The sequence below is a fragment of the Salvelinus fontinalis genome, chromosome 8, assembly GCF_029448725.1.
Source record: "Salvelinus fontinalis isolate EN_2023a chromosome 8, ASM2944872v1, whole genome shotgun sequence".
Classification (NCBI taxonomy): Eukaryota; Metazoa; Chordata; class Actinopteri; order Salmoniformes; family Salmonidae; genus Salvelinus; species Salvelinus fontinalis.
In genome coordinates, this window is record NC_074672.1 from 28,888,148 (window position 1) to 28,905,924 (window position 17,777).

The 17,777-nt window shown below is 42.5% G+C and overlaps 1 protein-coding gene across 1 annotated transcript; it reads left to right on the forward strand.

Annotated features, from left to right (window-relative positions):
• Nucleotides 1-5,680: 5,680 nt before the first annotated feature.
• On the forward strand, nt 5,681-16,819 carry LOC129861038 (cytosolic sulfotransferase 3-like). The gene is made up of 8 exons (XM_055932083.1): nt 5,681-7,240; nt 8,878-9,016; nt 9,116-9,244; nt 9,643-9,743; nt 11,244-11,370; nt 11,568-11,665; nt 15,385-15,559; nt 15,675-16,819. The coding sequence occupies exons 1-8, from the start codon at nt 7,232-7,234 to the stop codon at nt 15,785-15,787; spliced, it is 891 nt and encodes a 296-aa protein (XP_055788058.1). The 5' UTR covers nt 5,681-7,231; the 3' UTR covers nt 15,788-16,819.
• Nucleotides 16,820-17,777: the final 958 nt, after the last annotated feature.

Below are 17,777 nucleotides of genomic sequence, written 5' to 3' on the forward strand. Positions count from 1 at the left end.
TGTTTGAATGTAAAATATATTTAGCAAAATGCGTTTTTTGGCACCGATGCCTTCTCGAACATGTGAACTTTCATGTGCCTTAATATAAAATGTGTATGCCATCTGTAAATACGAATAAAATTGTTAAATTACGAGCCTAGTTGGTTTAGCCACAGAAAAAGCGAGCAATCTTCCCGCTAGCCATGACTGGTGGAGATAATGAGTGGGCTGGACATGCCGAAAGATGAGTTTGGATTGGTCTTCCATATAGCACGCGTCTGTGCATTGGAGCTGGTCAGTATGTCTAGGTAATCTTGTCAAACGCAGCTTTAAAAAAAATATATTGCGTAGTAAAACTGCATAAACCTAATGTCTTGTTACAGTGTACTGTTAGCTAGCTAACGTTATGTGTATGCTCTCCACTTTCTGGAGGATAGATTTTAGAAAGGTGGAATTCGAGTGATAGCTAAGGAGATGGAGAAAACACCAGCCTGGATTACATCGTCAAACTAAGGGCATTTATTAATGGCATCAGACAGGAGACGCGTCCAACCATGATGTATACTGGTAAGATAGTCTAGCTAGCTACATTTTCAGATAATACACGTTTCTAATTTTGACAGAAAGTGGTTTCATTTCAAGTGTACTGTTAGCTAGCTAATGTTAGCTGGCTTGGTAGCTAGTTAACGTTAGCTGGCTGGGTCGCTAGCTAAATTTGTGTATAGTCTTATTCTTTGTATCTCAGACACATTTGCTTGACTAGTTATAGCCATAGAACCTGGTTGGTTAGCTACCTGCAGATTCATGCAGGGTAGTAACATCATGAGTTGTGATTATGGTCCATTGTTTAGCTAGCTATCCAGCTAGCTACATGTCTTAACAAAAGACTCAATTTTGACAAAGTATTTTTTACTTTGTATCTTTTTACATTAGTGTACTGTTAGCTAACTAGGTAACTTTAGCTGGCTGGCTCGCTAACTAACATTATGTCATGCGTTGGGGATTCAGTGTTTACCTAGCTACCTATCTAGCTCCATTTCTTAACAAAAGACTCGTCTTAGTGTGCCAGAGCGCAAAATAACTGATTCATTTTTGAATGCTCAACACCCATTGAATATGTCCTGTGTCAGTAAACGTCTGCAACAAAGCGTAATTCAATTGTTGCCAGCAGCACAGTTACAGTCACCAACGCGCTGGACAACATGAAAACTGCCTATCCAGCTCTGCTAGGAGGAGTAAAATGGTCAGAGTGGGGTGTTCTCTCATTATGTGTCTGGAAGTAGCTAGCCAATGTTAGCCAGTTAGCTTGGGTGCTGACTGTTGTTGTGAGGTCGGAGCTTTCAGAACAACCCTAACGTACGCTAACCCTAACGTACGCTAACCCCATTCCGTACAAATGTGCGCAACCACGACATTCAAACGAGGCTGCAAAGAAAACGAATGGGACTATCGGGACTGTGTTGACATCAATATCTGGGGTGTGAACTGTGTTTCTATTCAAGTGTCTATAGTATTGGAGAAAAGTAAAAAAAAACTGACCGCTCCGATGCTGTACGTTACATCGTGACGTGTCATAGCGTAACGTACAGCACTCATAAAGCAACTAATTCTGTCTTACAACCTCTCTCCACCAGGTGTAGCACTTCCCTTTAAAAACAAGACAGGGAAAAGGTAAGGCGGGGATACCTTGTCATTTTTTGCGTCGTCACTGCAAAGTATCATGACTCTCAAAAGCCGCTGTTTACTTCTGAAGATCACTATTGCACCGCACTAAAAACCCGAATCAAATTCGACCCAAACCTTCAAATAAGTATGTAATGACACATTATATAAACTCTTTATAGTGTTTTATTTACATTTTAGAGGCGATAAGGTGATAAGTTGGACAGATCGAGTTAAAAAAGCTTTTTCCCCACACAACATCTCTCCTTCTCACAATCACACAATAGGTTTAGCTTCCCCACCGCCATTTTTAAAATGACCCAATGGAGCTCATTGCCTTCTTGAATCATGCAGAGATGGGCATCATGAAGGTTTCGTCATTGATTATGTTGGAAAGGGGAGAAATTGTGCTTTACAATGGTATTGATATTACAGTTGATCTGGAAGTACTACATTTTTTGGGCGCTAAAATAAGGTCAATTGTACGGACCAGCGCGTTGTACAAAAGTGACTTAGTTTATGTTACTTATTGGCCAGAGCATCCAGTATGCGCTCTGAACGCGAAACACTCTAAATTTACGAATGGACAATCTGAAAGCACAGTTGCAGTCACCAACGCTCTGGATAACATAACAGCCTAACCAGCTCTGCTAGTGCAAGTAATGTTCAGTGAGCTGTTCTCTCTCTCTTAGATGTCTGGAAGTAGCTGGAAAGTTAGTACAGAACGCAAGGATCAACCATTAAAGAGATGGGTGGGGCTAATGCTTAAGAGGGTGTGAATAATGCTGAATGGGTGTAGACAAAGAAGGGCTCTCCAATTGTACACTGCTCAACAAAAAAAAAGGGAACACTTAAATAACACAATGTAACTCCAAGTCAATCACACTTCTGTGAAATCAAACTGTCTACTTAGGAAGCAACACTGATTGACAATAAATTTCACATGCTGTTGTGCAAATGGAATAGACAAAAGGTGGAAATTATAGACAATTAGCAAGACACCCCCAATACAGGAGTGGTTCTGCAGGTGGTGACCATAGACCACTTCTCAGTTCCTATGCTTCCTGGCTGATGTTTTGGTCACTTTTGAATGCTTGCGGTGCTTTCACTCTAGTGGTAGCATGAGACAGAGTTTACAACCCACACAAGTGGCTCAGGTAGTACAGCTCATCCAGGCCTGCTGGAGGTCATTTTGCAGGGCTCTGGCAGTGCTCCTCCTTGCACAAAGGCGGAGGTAGCGGTCCTGCTGCTGGGTTGTTGCCCTCCTACGGCCTCCTCCACGTCTCCTGATGTACTGGCCTGTCTCCTGGTAGCGCCTCCATGCTCTGGACACTACGCTGACAGACACAGCAAACCTTCTTGCCACAGCTCGCATTGATGTGCCATCCTGGATGAGCTGCACTACCTGAGCCACTTGTGTGAGTTGTAGACTCCGTCTCATGCTACCACTAGAGTGAAAGCACTGAGAAGTGGTCTGTGGTCACCACCTGCAGAACCACTCCTTTATTGGGGGTGAGATAAGCAGACTCGGTCTCGATCTTTAAGTCTTTACTGAAGACTCATCTCTTCAGTAGGTCCTATAATTGAGTCTGGCCCAGGGGTGTGAAGGTGAACGGCAAGGCACTGGAGTGATGAACCTCCCTTGCTGTCTCTGCCTGGACTGCTCCCCTCTCTCAACTGGGATTCTCTGACCCTATGACGGGGGCTGAGTCAGTGGCTCACTAGTTCTCTTCAATGCCGTCCCTAGGATGGGCGCGTCACGTCGTGCCAGGCTTTGTTTTGCAATACTCTAATTGAGTGGGTTGAGTCACTGACGTGATCTTCCTGTTCAGTTTGAAGCCCCTTCAGACTTGTGCAGTGGAGGAGATCTTCGTGGGCTATACTCAGCCTTGTCTCAGGGTAGTAAGTTAGTGGTCTGTTGATATCGCTCTAGTGGTGTGGGGGCTGTGCATTGGCAAAGTGGGTGGAGTTATATCCTGCCTGGTTGGTCCTATCTGGGGCTATTGTCTGACAGGGCCAGACTACCCGTGTCTCAGCCTCCAGTATCTACGCTGCAATAGTCTATGTGCTGGGGGGCTAGGGTCAGTCTGTCCTAACTGGTGAAATTCTCCTGTCTTATCTGGTGTCTGGTGTGAACTTAAGTACACTCTCTCTCTCTCAGGACCTGAGCCCTAGGACCATGTCTCATAAATCCTGTCTGTCCCCATCCCCAGTTCACCTGCTCATGCTGCTGATCTAGTTTCTACTGTTTTTCCTGCGGCTATTGGAGCCCTGACCTGTTCACCAGATGTGCTAACTTGTCGTGCTGCTGCTCCAGTTTCAACTGTTCTGCCTGCGGCTATGGAACCCAGACCGGTTCACCGGACGTGCTACCTTGTCCCGGACCTGCTGTTTTCTACCCTATTTCTCTCTCCCTCTCCCTCTTTACCGCACCTGCTGTCTTGACCTCTGAATGCTCGGCTATGAAAAACCAATTGCCATTTATTCTTGAGGTGCTGACCTGCTGCACCCTCTACAACCACTGTGATTATTATTTGACCCTACTGGTCATCTATAAACTTTTGAACATCTTGAAGAACAATCTGGCCTTAACGGCCATGTACTCTTATAATCTTCACCCGGCACAGCCAGAAGAGGACTGGCCAACTCTTACAGCCTGGTTCCTCTCTAGGTTTCTTACTAGGTTCCTCCCTTTCTAGGTAGTTTTTCCTAGCCACAATGCTTTTACATCCACATTGCTTGCTGTTTGGGGTTTTAGGCTGGGTTTCTGTATGAGCACTTTGTGACAGCTGCTGATGTAAAAACGGCTTTATAAATGAATGTGGTTGATTAATTACAGGCACAAATTCTCTTTCTCTCTGACATGCAAGAGTTCAAATAGTTTATCTTTATTTTGCATGAGTGGTGGAAGAGTGCCCCTCCCTCTCTCACTCTGTTCCACCTTTTACTCACTGTCGCACTTTAGCAGTTTATGTTATTCTTCAATAACACAGACACCAAAGAAAATCAGGATAGAAAAATATATTTATTCAAAGAGAACAAATCATAGTTGTTATGCTGGAAAGTAGATGTTTATTCTTCCCTGTCCTCAGTGTTTTCTCCACTGAACAAAGAGACAGGATGTAGTTTCTACCCAGGCCTAGCCTGTGGTTGACCAATTAGAATTCCTTGCAGTAAAATTGAGCCAGTGGCCAAATACCAAGTATCCCATTTCAGGCTCAATGTATAGACAATTTGGACCAATGAAAACCTTCCACATGTAGCTATGAGTCCCGGACTGAAATTCCTACACAGATCCTAAACAGATGTTGAACTGAAAAACACTAGTTCAATTGTTCTCTAGCCCTCTTGATCTCTAGTCTGCTGCATTGTGTATTTATCTTAGAACATTCTTACACGCACATACCTCCGAGAATCATACTCTCACTTTCAGTTTGTGTCACGCACACACACATGCAATCACCTTATCATATACTGTTGCCTGTAGACAACATATTATGGGAACTGGTTGCACAAATCCCTCCTCCTTCTCTGAGTAGACAAATTGTCTGGTCAGAGGGTCGCTTGGTCCAGTGTTCCGGAAGCAAGTGCTTACTTGAAAAGGGGCCAACAATGTGTCCCAGTGGACTAGAGGCAGAGGAGTACAAGAGAGCTAAGTTCCTCTCTAGGTATCTTCCTAGGTTCCCACCTTTCTAGAGAGTTTTTCCTAGCCACTGTGCTTCTACATCCACATTGCTTGCTGTTTGGGGTATTAGGCTGGGTTTCCTTATAAGCACTTTGTGACATTTGCTGATGTAAAAAGGGCATTATAAATAAATGTGATTGATTGATTACAGGCACACATTCTCTTTCTCTCTGACATGCAAGAGTTAAAATAGTTTATCTTTCTGTTGCATGAGAGCAGTGGAAGAATGCCCCTCCCTCTCTCACTCTGTTCCACCCTATACTCTCTGTCACGCACATACCTCAGAGTTTCATACTCCCACTTTAAGTTTGTGTCACGCACACACACATGCAATCACCTTAACATATACTGTTGCCTGTAGACAACATATTATGGGAACTGGTTGCACAAATCCCTCCTTCTTCTCTGAGTAGACAAATTGTCTGGTCAGAGGGTCGCTTGGTCCAGTGTTCCGGAAGCAAGTGCTTACTTGAAAAGGGGCCAACAATGTGTCCGAGGGGTAAAAGAGGGGGCCTACGAGGGCGGCAAATTAAATGAGGCTTAACAAGGACATTAAGAGGGAAAGTACCTGAGGATTAAAGAACATTATGGTGAAGTGGTAATTCACAGACCCAGAGCACAAAGGATCCAACCAGTGCATTACTTCGAGAGAGAGGAGAGGTCATCTAGAACCAGACCCATGCAGACTTTCTACACATCTCTCTGGGGATCCAATGTGTTGTTGAAATCTGCTCATATCCGCTAGCCTGACCAATCAGCGCAGGCATGGAATGAATCACAGACTGCGAGGATGGGTATTCTCCAGTTTCTTTGACAACATTGCTCTGTTCTAGGGAGCTTCAAAAGAGCTGAAAACCTTATTAAACAAGTTTTCAGGGTCATGTGGGTTTATTGAAGTGAGTTGCTTTATTATTATTATTATGTTTTATTTTTTATTTCACCTTTATTTAACCAGGTAGGCTAGTTGAGAACAAGTTATCATTTGCAACTGCGACCTGGCCAAGATAAAGCATAGCAGTGTGAACAGACAACAACACAGAGTTACACATGGAGTAAACAATAAACAAGTCAATAACATGGTAGAAAAAAGAGAATCTATATGACCTAGTAACCTTACCCCTTTCATGATATAAATCGTGTCACACCCTGACCTTAGACCTGACCTTAGAGATCCTTATTTATTCTCTACGTTTGGTTAGGTCAGGGTGTGACTCGAGTGGGAAAATCTATGTTTTCTATTTCTTTGTTGTTTTGCCGTGTGTGGTTCCCAATCAGAGGCAGCTGTCTATCCTTGTCTCTGATTGGGGATCATATATAAGTTGTCATTTTCAGTTTGGGTTTTGTGGGGTGTTGTTTTCTGTTTAGGTTGTCTCCCTGACAGAACTGTGCGTTTTCGCCTTTTGTTTTTGTGAACATTAAATTCTGAACACTTTCCACGCTGCGCTTTGCTCTCCTTCCGAGGACGAACGTTACAGAGAGGAGTGCTAATACACACATACATGTGTTCACAAAATAAAATCCAACCCACACACTGTAAAGAAGAGTTTAGAACCCATTCGAAGAAAGAAGTATTAGAGCGAGTGTATATGTGCATGTGAAGCAGAAGGAGGGTGGTCGCTAACATGGGAATAAAAGGATCTGGAGGGGGTGGCTTGACACAATACATCTGTGATTGCAGTAACGAGAGAGTGAGAGAGTTCTGAACTTATGTAAGAAGGAGTGGAGGTAAGATAAGAATGTGAAGCTGGGTTGGGAAATATAAACCAAAGCAAGAGAAAATACATTGCCTGTAGTGAGGGAAGAGAAAGGAACAGGGGAAGGAGAAGGAACGCTTGGACAGAGACAAGAAGAGACTGAAAAGCTGAGAAGAGTGGCCAAACAGGATACTACTGAATTCTATTCAACATGGAAAATGTGAGCTTCTCTTATTTTTCAACTGTTCTGTGACAGTAGCTGATATCTTATGATTCTACTTACATATTTCAACACTGAGTAATGTAACTGACTTTTATTTATTTTCTCTGATCACAAATTGTGTTGTCTTACCGCAGATGGCTTTCTATTGTGTATTTGTGCATGATGGCTTTGTATTTTCAATGAATAAATGTGACTGTGGTGAACATGAGGTTCATTATGGGTCAAAAGCAGATAGTGTTGTTCAAAGTTTTTACTGACACCAATGCAAATATTATGAAATGTATTCAAATGTACATTTTACTATTTGATATAATGAAGAGATTGTTGCCTTTTCTTAGATCTTTTCCATGAGACTGACAAAGGTTTTACATGCCTAAGTCTGAAAGTGCTTGTGCTCTGGTTTTGAAGTGTGTACAGATAAGATCTTGGCCCGAAATTACTGACCATCTACCTATAGAGACCATTACAGGAAACCTGCAGACCCTTTCCCTTGAACGTAACATAACCAGCTTCTTACTTTTGTAGTGACAGGATCAAATGGCCTATTCAACCTATTTTTTATAGATCACACATCAGCCTCATTATGTTGGAAACATACAATGTTAATAGTCAGCTAGTTGTGCTTTGGAAAGTCATCGTGATTATCTACAGTCTATCATTTTCTGTACTGTATATTCTGCCCTTCAGTTGCGTTCCCATGCAAAACTAGACAGATAGCTAACAACTAAGTCTTCAATAAAACTCCCAAGGCGTGACTTTTCTTGAATGAATATATTGAAAACGTTTATGTTGTAAAACTGCAAAATACAGAAAATAATATACTTTAGTATTCAATTCAGACCGACATACTGTAGCTGTACATTATACATTTGAAGTTGCATGAATACAAAGCACGCGCTAAGGTACCATGCATCTGGCATGATGCCAAACCATATAGCTAATTGTTACTCATATGGTAATTGACTAACTCCTTTCATTACTCTAATAATGTACAACCATCTATGTAGAATAACAAAGCATATTACACTAGAAACAGTAACAAAACTACAGTATTGTATATTTTACAATTCGTTTGCATGACACACGAGCAAAGTAATACAGCTAACGGCATACATGAAAGGCATTGCAATTTGTGTGAGTAAATGCAACCAACCAACATTGATATGTAAGCAACTCTATCAATAACAAGATTATCATCATTAGCTAAATGCTTGAATCGAACTTACAAACAAATATTTTCCAAGGCTGAAGCGTGACAAGAAATAACTACACTGAAAGACCTGCACCGTAGCTTGTTTTTAGCTGCTTCTATGCGTGCAGAACGAATTCTCGACTTCCTGTTTGCGTACAGTCTAAGTACCAGAAAGCTCCACTAGGGGGCAAATAACACCATGGAACACAAGGAAAATCCATTTTAACCATTGTAATAAAATAATCTGTTACCTTCTAACAGGATGGCAGCACACTATGCATTTTGACAAGAGAACTGGCAAGGAATTATATGTGGAAACTGGGACCTCTTGTCACCTGGAGAATATCCTTGAATGAAGCAAGAATATTAGTGAATAGTTGATTATTGTAACTCTCCCTGATAATATCTCTCTGATCAGTGGTGGAATGTGTCGTTGTTACAGATGGAGCTGCCACCTCGACCAAAACTCTTTGACTTCCACGGAGTCTCCATGATCCACTATTTCACTGACAACTGGGAGAACATACAAAACTTCCAGGCCAGGCCAGATGATATCCTCATCGCCACTTACCCCAAAGCAGGTCTGTGTTTGTGTGTTGCCAACATTTTGTCGAGATAAATCTTTGACATGCCTCTCTCTCCCCATTTCTCCATCTTCCCTCCCCCTTTCTCTCTCCCAGGTACCACATGGGTCTCCTACATTCTAGACCTGCTGTATTTTGGTCAGACAGCCCCTGAGCGTCAGACTTCACTGCCTATCTATGAGAGAGTGCCATTCCTGGAGAGTGACTTCCATATTCTCCCTCCAGGTTAGAATACAACCCTGATATAACTCTACACACTGTGAAGCCTTTATCTTGACTACACATCAATAAAGTGTGAAGGGCACTGTGTACTCCAAATAAATAACTGATCAGCTGACAATGACTCTGCACTTAAAAGACACATCCGAGTCTGTGTAGATCAAATCTTTGTCATGCTTGAAAACAGAATCCGGAAAATACCACACACAATACAATAACCTAAGTCCTCATCAACAGCCTTTTTACTGTCACGAAGTTGGACTTTTTGAATGACTTGAAATCTTATACTGTGAGTTGTGCTATTCACATATTCCAGCTACATGACAATAAGCAGTTTTACTGTAAAAATCATCCTTATCTCCAAAAAGTAACCTATTCAGATCCCCACCCCTCTGTACACATAGGAACGGAGCTGGCAGACAAGTTATCCACCTCTCCTCGCCTCATCAAGACTCACCTCCCAGTCCAGTTGGTGCCCAAGTCCTTCTGGGAGCAGAACTGCAGGGTACATTAAATGTAATTCTCTGCTTGTTGTCTGTGTAGTCTCTGAATATGACTCCACTCATGTCTGCTGGTGTAGCATATGGTTAACATTTATGCATCCTCAAACCTGCTGTGCTGCATTTTGTCCAGTAAGTGAACTTAATTAATGACACAATTTGTGTGAATCCCCAATGGAGGGCAGCATTACACAATACACTAACCTTTGCAAACCTCTCTAGAACCAGCGTGTGTCTCCGTGTGGATTGCGAAGACTATAGAAATCCAGTCTTTGTAAACAGTGTTTGTTGTCCAATTTTTTCCTCTTCCATTTCCTTCTGTGTGGTTTGTTTAAGTGATATTGCCCGAGAAGCCGGTGTTATGAGGATATATTGACATGGGTGTTGTTAGGCCCGAGATGAAGTCGAGGTCCGGCAAACTGTACCAATATATCCTCCAAACACTGGCTTCGAGGGCATTATCACTTTTTTACAACGGGTTGACAAATTTTCATTAAAAAACTTTCTTTTGATGAATTTATTCATACAATTTCATCCTTCCATGGGATGTAGTCCCATCACAAATCTAAGGTTGCTACCCAAGCCGGCTGGTCATCCTTTCGATCGGTTCGGTTGCCAGAGACGGGACTCAGTTATGTCTTTTTGTTCTGTATCTATAGACGCACCCCAGTCGTTCGTTCTAAATGTTTGATTGCCATACCGGTTGGAACTGTTCTTATACCTTGCTTGCCAGCTATCCAACTATGGCTAACTTACAGTCTAGTCAAACAGAGCATCCAGAATTTCCAGTGACATTTATTTGGATACATCCATAACAATTAACTAATGATGAGTGATTTCACCTGATGTAAAAAATGTGCTCTCTCGTCAGGACACTGTGGTTCCGAGGAGCTAGCCAACAACACAGCTAACACACTCACTTCAAACTGAAGCTGAAAAGACTGCAAACTATCTGCATTTCACTTCATTTTACCTGTTTCCTATGAACATTTCTTTGTATACATCCATAAAAATTATGCCTGCTGATTTATGATTTCGACTGGCTGAGAAACGCTGCCTGCCTGTCTGTCTCGTCTTGACTCCCAACATGTTCATTACTATGGGACAGCTGGAGATTGAATTTTAATATTAAAACAATGTTGCAAATGTCGGAGAGACAGACAGCAAGGTTTATACAAATGCTAGTCTAAAAGAAATGTGTGAATGTCTAGATGCTTTTTATAGTGGAGATCAAGATTATAAATTGCCTGGCTGGGCTGATGAGACAGTGGATTGTGCAGTGAGATGGAACAGAGTAAATAGGCATTTCGACATCATAGCTTTAGCCGGTGGTAACTTGTGGAACAGACACCAGCTGGAATGTGGTTTTAACCAATCATCATGCAGGATTAGACCCACACGTTGTATAATTAAATAATATACTCTTACATCAAGTAATGTTGTAATTGCAACGATGTCTCTCTCTCTCTCTCTCTCTCTCTCTCTCTCGCTCTCTCTCTCTGTAGGTAGTATATGTGGCCCGTAATGCCAAGGACAATGCAGTGTCTTATTTCCACTTTGACCGCATGAACCAGGCCGACCCAGAGCCAGGAGACTGGAACAACTTCTTACAGAGATTCATGGATGGAAAGAGTGAGTGAATGAGAGAACAAACAAGTGAATGAACGAGTCTGTGAACAAATCAATTACAATGAGTAAGAGATAGCACAGTACAGATGTTGATAAGGCTCTGTGATTCTGGCTTATTAATCAGTGTTTTTGCTGACTATATTTGCATCTCTATCTATCTCTCTAACATCCTCTCATGTCCAAATGGCTGCTTTCCTCAGTGGTGTTTGGTCCCTGGTATGACCATGTGACTGGCTGGTGGGAGAGGAAAGAGACTCACTCAAAACTCCACTACGTTTTCTATGAGGATATGGTTGAGGTGAGTAGAACAACTACCTCCTGTGCCATAAAGGTTCTGACCTCTTTGCAGATTATGTAATTTACATAAAGGCAGTGTGTATATCCGTGTTATATTGATAATCTCTAGAATTAGCTTTCAGTGAGGAAGAGTACTGTAGTAGGATGTCCCTTGTGGGTATCCATACCTATGTATGACATGCACAGCATCGGCTAGTAGACATGCTGAAGCTTGAACCTTGTCGTGCCTCCTTATTTGAAATAATACTACATGGTGTCAGAGAGGTTTTAATAATCACAATAACGTGAAGGACTTACCACGTGAATCATACAGCCGGCAGACTGTTTCAAAGCAAGGAGGGCACAGAAACAGAGATAAGCAGCGTAGATCATAATTGGGCTAGTTAACAAGAGAGGACTATGTTACTGCGGGCAACGTTACAAGAGGTAGAAGCCGAGATGGGTCCAGCTGCGACGTCATCTCTCAGAGCACTCATCCCTCAGGGTCTCTATACTGCCACCTACTGATATGGAATCTCAGTGCAGTGCACCTCAGGAAAAGAGGGGCTTTTGAAAGGAGTGGATGTTTTGAAAGGAACCATATATGGCGAAGTGGGGTGCGAAAGGTGCCACTCAAGACATCATTTGGGTTATCGGATGTTACTCATGGTCTGCACAGATGACAGTATGGAATTTCAGTTCTGCAAAAAATTCTAATCAAATCAAATTCATTTATATAGCCCTTCTTACATCAGCTGATATATCAAAGTGCTGTACAGAAACCCAGCCTACCCCAAACAGCAAGCAATGCAGGTGTAGAAGCACGGTGGCTAGGAAAAACTCCCTAGAAAGGCCAAAACCTAGGAAGAAACCTAGAGAGGAACCAGGCTATGAGGGGTGGCTAGTCCTCTTCTGGCTGTGCCGGTTGGAGATTATAACAGAACGTGGCCAAGATGTTCAAATGTTCATAAATGACCAGCATGGTCAAATAATAATAATCACAGTACAGTAGTTGTCGAGGGTGCAACAGGTCAGCACCTCAGGAGTAAATGGCTTTTCATAGCCGATCATTGAGAGTATCTCTACCGCTCCTGCTGTCTCTAGAGAGTTGAAACAGCAGGTCTGGGACAGGTAGCACGTCCGGTGAACAGGTCAGGGTTCCATAGATCCACAAATCTTGCTTTACATTGGCGCCATGTTCAGAAATGTCTCCAAAATATCCGGAGAAATTGCAGAGAGCCACGTCAAATAACAGAAATACTCATCATAAACTTTGATGAAAGATACATGTTTTACATATAATTAAAGATACACTTGTTCTTAATGCAACCACTGTGTCAGATTTCAAAAAAACTTTACGTAAAAAGCACACCATGCAATAATCTGAGACGGCGCTCAAACATAACAACATTTCTCCGCCATGTTGGAGTCAACAGAAATACGAAATTACATCATAAATATTCCCTTACCTTTGATCATCTTCATCAGAATGCACTCCCAGGAATCCTAGTTCCACAATAAATCATTGTTTTGTTCGATAATGTCCAATACTTATGTCTAAGTAGCTACTTTTGCTAGCATGTTTAGTGCACATGTCCAAACGCTCGCGCAAATGCAGGCGAACTCGGACGAAAACTTCAAAGTTGTATAACAGGTTGAATAAACTGGTCAAACTAATTAGAGAATCAATCTTCAGGATATTGTTACCATATATATCCAATAACGTTCCAACCGGAGCATTCCTTCGTGTCTGTATAAGTTATGGAACGCAAGGCGATATCATGTGGAAAGCGCGTGACCAGGAACTGGCATTCTGCCAGACCAATGACTGAAACACCTCCAATCCGGCCCCACATCACACTAAAGGCTTCATTCCACGTACTACAGACTGTTGACATCTAGTGGAAGGCGTAGGAAGTGCAAACAGATCCATATCTTACAGGGAATTGAATCGGCGATGAGTTGAACATTGACCAGTGTCAGAATTCTCACTTCCTGTTTGGATTTTTTCTCAGGTTTTTGCCTGCCATATGAGTTCTGTTGTACTCACAGACATCATTCAAACAGCTTTAGAAAGTTTAGAGTTTTATATCCAATAGTAATAATAATATGCATATATTAGCATCTGGGACAAAGTAGGAGGCAGTTCACTATGGGCACGTAATTCATCCAAAAGTGAAAATGCTGCCCCCTATCATAAAGAAGTTAATGTGCGCAAACAGAAGATGGGTGAAACCGCCGACAGCTTTATCACAGCTGTTCACAAGCTAGCGGAACATTGTCAGTTTGACAGTTTGGCTCACTCAGGAAAGAACTGATCCAAAATCAGATTGTAGTGGGAATAAGAAATATCTAACTTTCTGAAGTTACAGTTGGATTTACAGCTTACCTTGTCCAAAGCTGTAAATCCCGTTAGGCAGTGAGACAGTAAAAAAGAGCAGGAAATGCTGTGCAGTGGAAGCTCTATGCAGACAGAGTTAAGAGAGTGAGGAAATATATGCGTTCTCATACCGTGCTAAAAAAACTGAGAGGAACACAGAGACAGACGTGGAAAAAGCAATCACGGACAGGGCCAGTAACCAGTTCAAGCGTTTGTGGCAAATATGGGAAATCCCTTTTCCACAACTGGAAAGATTGCCCAGGAAAGGATGAGGAATGCAGGAAATGTCACAGGAGAGGACACTTTTAGCTGTCTGACAATCAAAGTTTTCAAAAAGAAATTCCCCCCAAAACTTCCTAGGCTACAAAGTGACTACAAAATCTGCCTCAAGAAGGATGACATCCCCAATGCCATTACCACCCACCGCCATGTGCCTATCCCTTTATTGGCCAAAGTAAAGGACGAGTTGGGGAAGATGGAAGAAATTGAGGCTGTGTCTAAAATAGAGAGTCCCACTGACTGGTGTGCAGGGATGATGGTGGTTCCCAAATGCCAATGGGGACATAAGGATCTGCGTGGACATGACTAACTTGAATGAGGCCCTCTGCAGAGAGAGACATATCTTACCATCAATGGAGCAGTCAACGGCCCAGATGGATGGTCATCACAAAGCTGGATACCGCTCAGGATGTTAGGAGATACCGATGTCACCAGAGAGTAGGGCGCTCACAATGTTTATAACACGGTTTGGCCACCACTTTTTCAAAGACGCATGTCCCAGCTGTTGGATGGGCTGAGTGGAGTCATAGTCCATGCGGACGACGTGCCAGATTGCGGATGGGACAGAGCAGAACATGAGGACTCACAGCAGTTCTGACTAGACTCCAGGAGACTGGCTTGACACTCAATGAAAAATGCACCTTCTCACAGTCAGAGGTCTTGTTCTTGGGACACAGAATCAGCGCAGCTGGAATAGAGCCAGACAAGGACTAGTTCAGTGCCGTAACAGACATGCTCCTCCCCCAGAACGTGGCTGAAGTTAGGACCTTTTTAGGCATGGTCACATACGTGGGTAAGTTCCTCCCACAGAATTCAGACAAAACTGAACCCTTAAGAGAATTATTAGCCAAAGAGAATGACTGGTCATTGGGTCACATGCAACAGGCGGCGTTTGAGAAAATCAATGGAGACCTGGCCCCACAGAGAGTGCTGGCCCAGTACCGTCCCCACTCTAAGACAAAGGTATCAGCATATACATCGTCTTTTGGGCTAGGGGTTGTCCTCACTCAGATGCAGGACAACATGGATTGGCAGATAATACTTTTAGATACGTACAGTATCCAGTGTGTGTTTTCCTGCAGGATACGGGGAGAGAGCTGGACATGCTGTGCTCCTTCCTAGGTTTGTCTCCTTCAGCAGAGGAGAAGGAGAAGGTGAGAGGAGGAGTGCAGTTTGATACTATGAAGAAAAACAGCATGGCCAACTATTCCACCGTCCCAATCATGGATTTCAAGATCTCTCCATTCATGCGAAAAGGTAGACTTCTCAATTTCTCCCCTATACCTCTCTCTCCGTCAGTCGTTCCCTCCTCCCCTCTCTATTTCCACCACCTTTTCTTTGCTCATGACTCTCTCTCTCTCCCACTCTCCAGGAAAGGTTGGTGACTGGAAGAACCATTTCACTGTGGCCCAGAGTGAACAGTTTGATGAAGACTATAAGAAGAAGATGAAGAACACCACCGTACAGTTCCGCACTGTAGTCTAGGGGTTGTGGTAAAGTTGATTGTCTGATTGTTTGTGGTCAGCTTGATTGATTGTTTATTTGGCGGATATGGACCTACGATAGGCTCGGCTGGAGTGTCAGTCTTCCATTGGTCCACAGTTAACTGGGTTATGGTGTTGAAATATACAGGGTGAGGATCATATCGTATCATATCCTGGAGTGTGAATGAGAAAGATCATGAAGTGTCTTATAATATCATTTTTTAAGAATGATTGATGCTACTTTGAGATATGAGCTATAGGTTGAGAACTAAAAACAAAAGTAAAATGAGGACAGGCTGCACAGTACATTCTTAGCAATGTGAGCTATTTGTAAATCCTCTTGCCTGGTCTGTTTTTCAGTGTATGAGAAAAAAAACAGTGAGAGTCGATACAGTAATAAATATGTGAATGGAGAAGAGCATTAATAAGCATCAAGCATTGTTTTATTCTGTTTAAAAATATATACATTCTTTGAAACTAACAATTCCTACTCGTGTACAGTATACAGTATGACTAAACATAATACATTGATGTTCATGTACTTGTATTTAAATTGATATGAAATATCTATATGAACCAAAGCGGTTATCCTCTATGGCAGGGGTGTCAAACTCATTCCACGGAGGGCCTAGTGTCTGCAGGTTTTTGGTTTTTCCTTTCAATAAAGCCCTAGACAACCAGGTGTGGGGAGTTCCTAACTAATTAGTGATGTTAATTCATCAATCAAGTATAAGGGAGGAGCGAAAACCCGCAGACACTCGGCCCCCCGTGGAATGAGTTTGACACCTGTGCTCTATGGGATCGGTATCACCCCGCGCGACGGTTGAGCTAACGTAGGCTAATGTGAGGCAGCTTATCAGAAGAGTTGGAGGTGTGGCTAATGGGGGCTTTTTTTCCACACGTGAGAGTGAATGTCATTCCAGTTAATGTCGTCTATTGTATTTGATATTAAATGTTAAACTTGTACACTGCCAGCATCTGTAATGATACTTAAATAAATGCATGTGGTACTGAAGTGCCTGATGAGGCTTTATGTTGAGGTAGCCAATGCTTGGTTATTATCTCCTCAACTACTGTATGAACATTTACCTGTGACATCTGGCCTCCTCACCAGACCTCCTTATCAAGTAACATTACAGAGTATCTTTTTGTATTGATTGTGGGTGTCTAACAAGCAACCTGGCGATCAAAGGTTGATGCAGTAGGTGAAAGATGTGTACACGCTTCACACACTGCCCAGGCACACACTCTGTAGCCTAGTCTCTGGTCAGGTAAGAGGTAGACACACATACACTGTTGAGAAGTGATTTAGACAGTGTGTTGAAGACAATGTAGGAGGTTAAAGGGCACAGAAAAGACAAAGACACTATCTAACCCAGGACACGGTCCATTCAGTAGTCTATCAGGTGAGTGTGTGTGTGCTTGTCCTGATGAGGATAGAGGGCGCTATTTACACTATGGGGGAAAAACGTGCCCAATTTAAACGGCCTCGTACTCTATTCTTGCTCGTACAATATGCATATTATTATTACTATTGGATAGAAAACACTCTCTAGTTTCTAAACCCGTTTGAATTTTGTCTGTGAGTAAAACAGAACTCATTTGGCAGCACACTTTCTGACCAGGAAGTGGAAAGTCTGAAAATTATGCTCTGTTCAGGGGCCTGCCTATAAATGGGCATGACACGTATGAGTATACATGCACGTCATACACCTTCCCCTAGATGTCAAGAGGATGTGAGAGAAAAAATGAAGTGTTTATCTTGGTCTGAGGTGGAATATATCATCTTGGCACGACGAGTCATCAATTTCCTGTTTTCTGGAGAGCGCGCAGATGGACCTGGAATTGCCTTTTGAAATGCCGTCGTTATAGGCGATTACTATCTCCGGCTTTGATTTTATTTGATACATGTCACAATATCATCGTACAGTATGTTTTTTCAATATAGTTTTATTAGATTTTTGAAATTTATTCGGGACGTTAGGCGTGTT

Coding starts and splice junctions, on each gene's coding strand:
- LOC129861038 (XM_055932083.1), top strand. Junction 9,245..9,642: donor CTTCCATATTCTCCCTCCAG/GTTAGAATACAA, acceptor CTGTACACATAG/GAACGGAGCTGGCAGACAAG. Junction 9,744..11,243: donor TCTGGGAGCAGAACTGCAGG/GTACATTAAATG, acceptor CTCTCTCTGTAG/GTAGTATATGTGGCCCGTAA.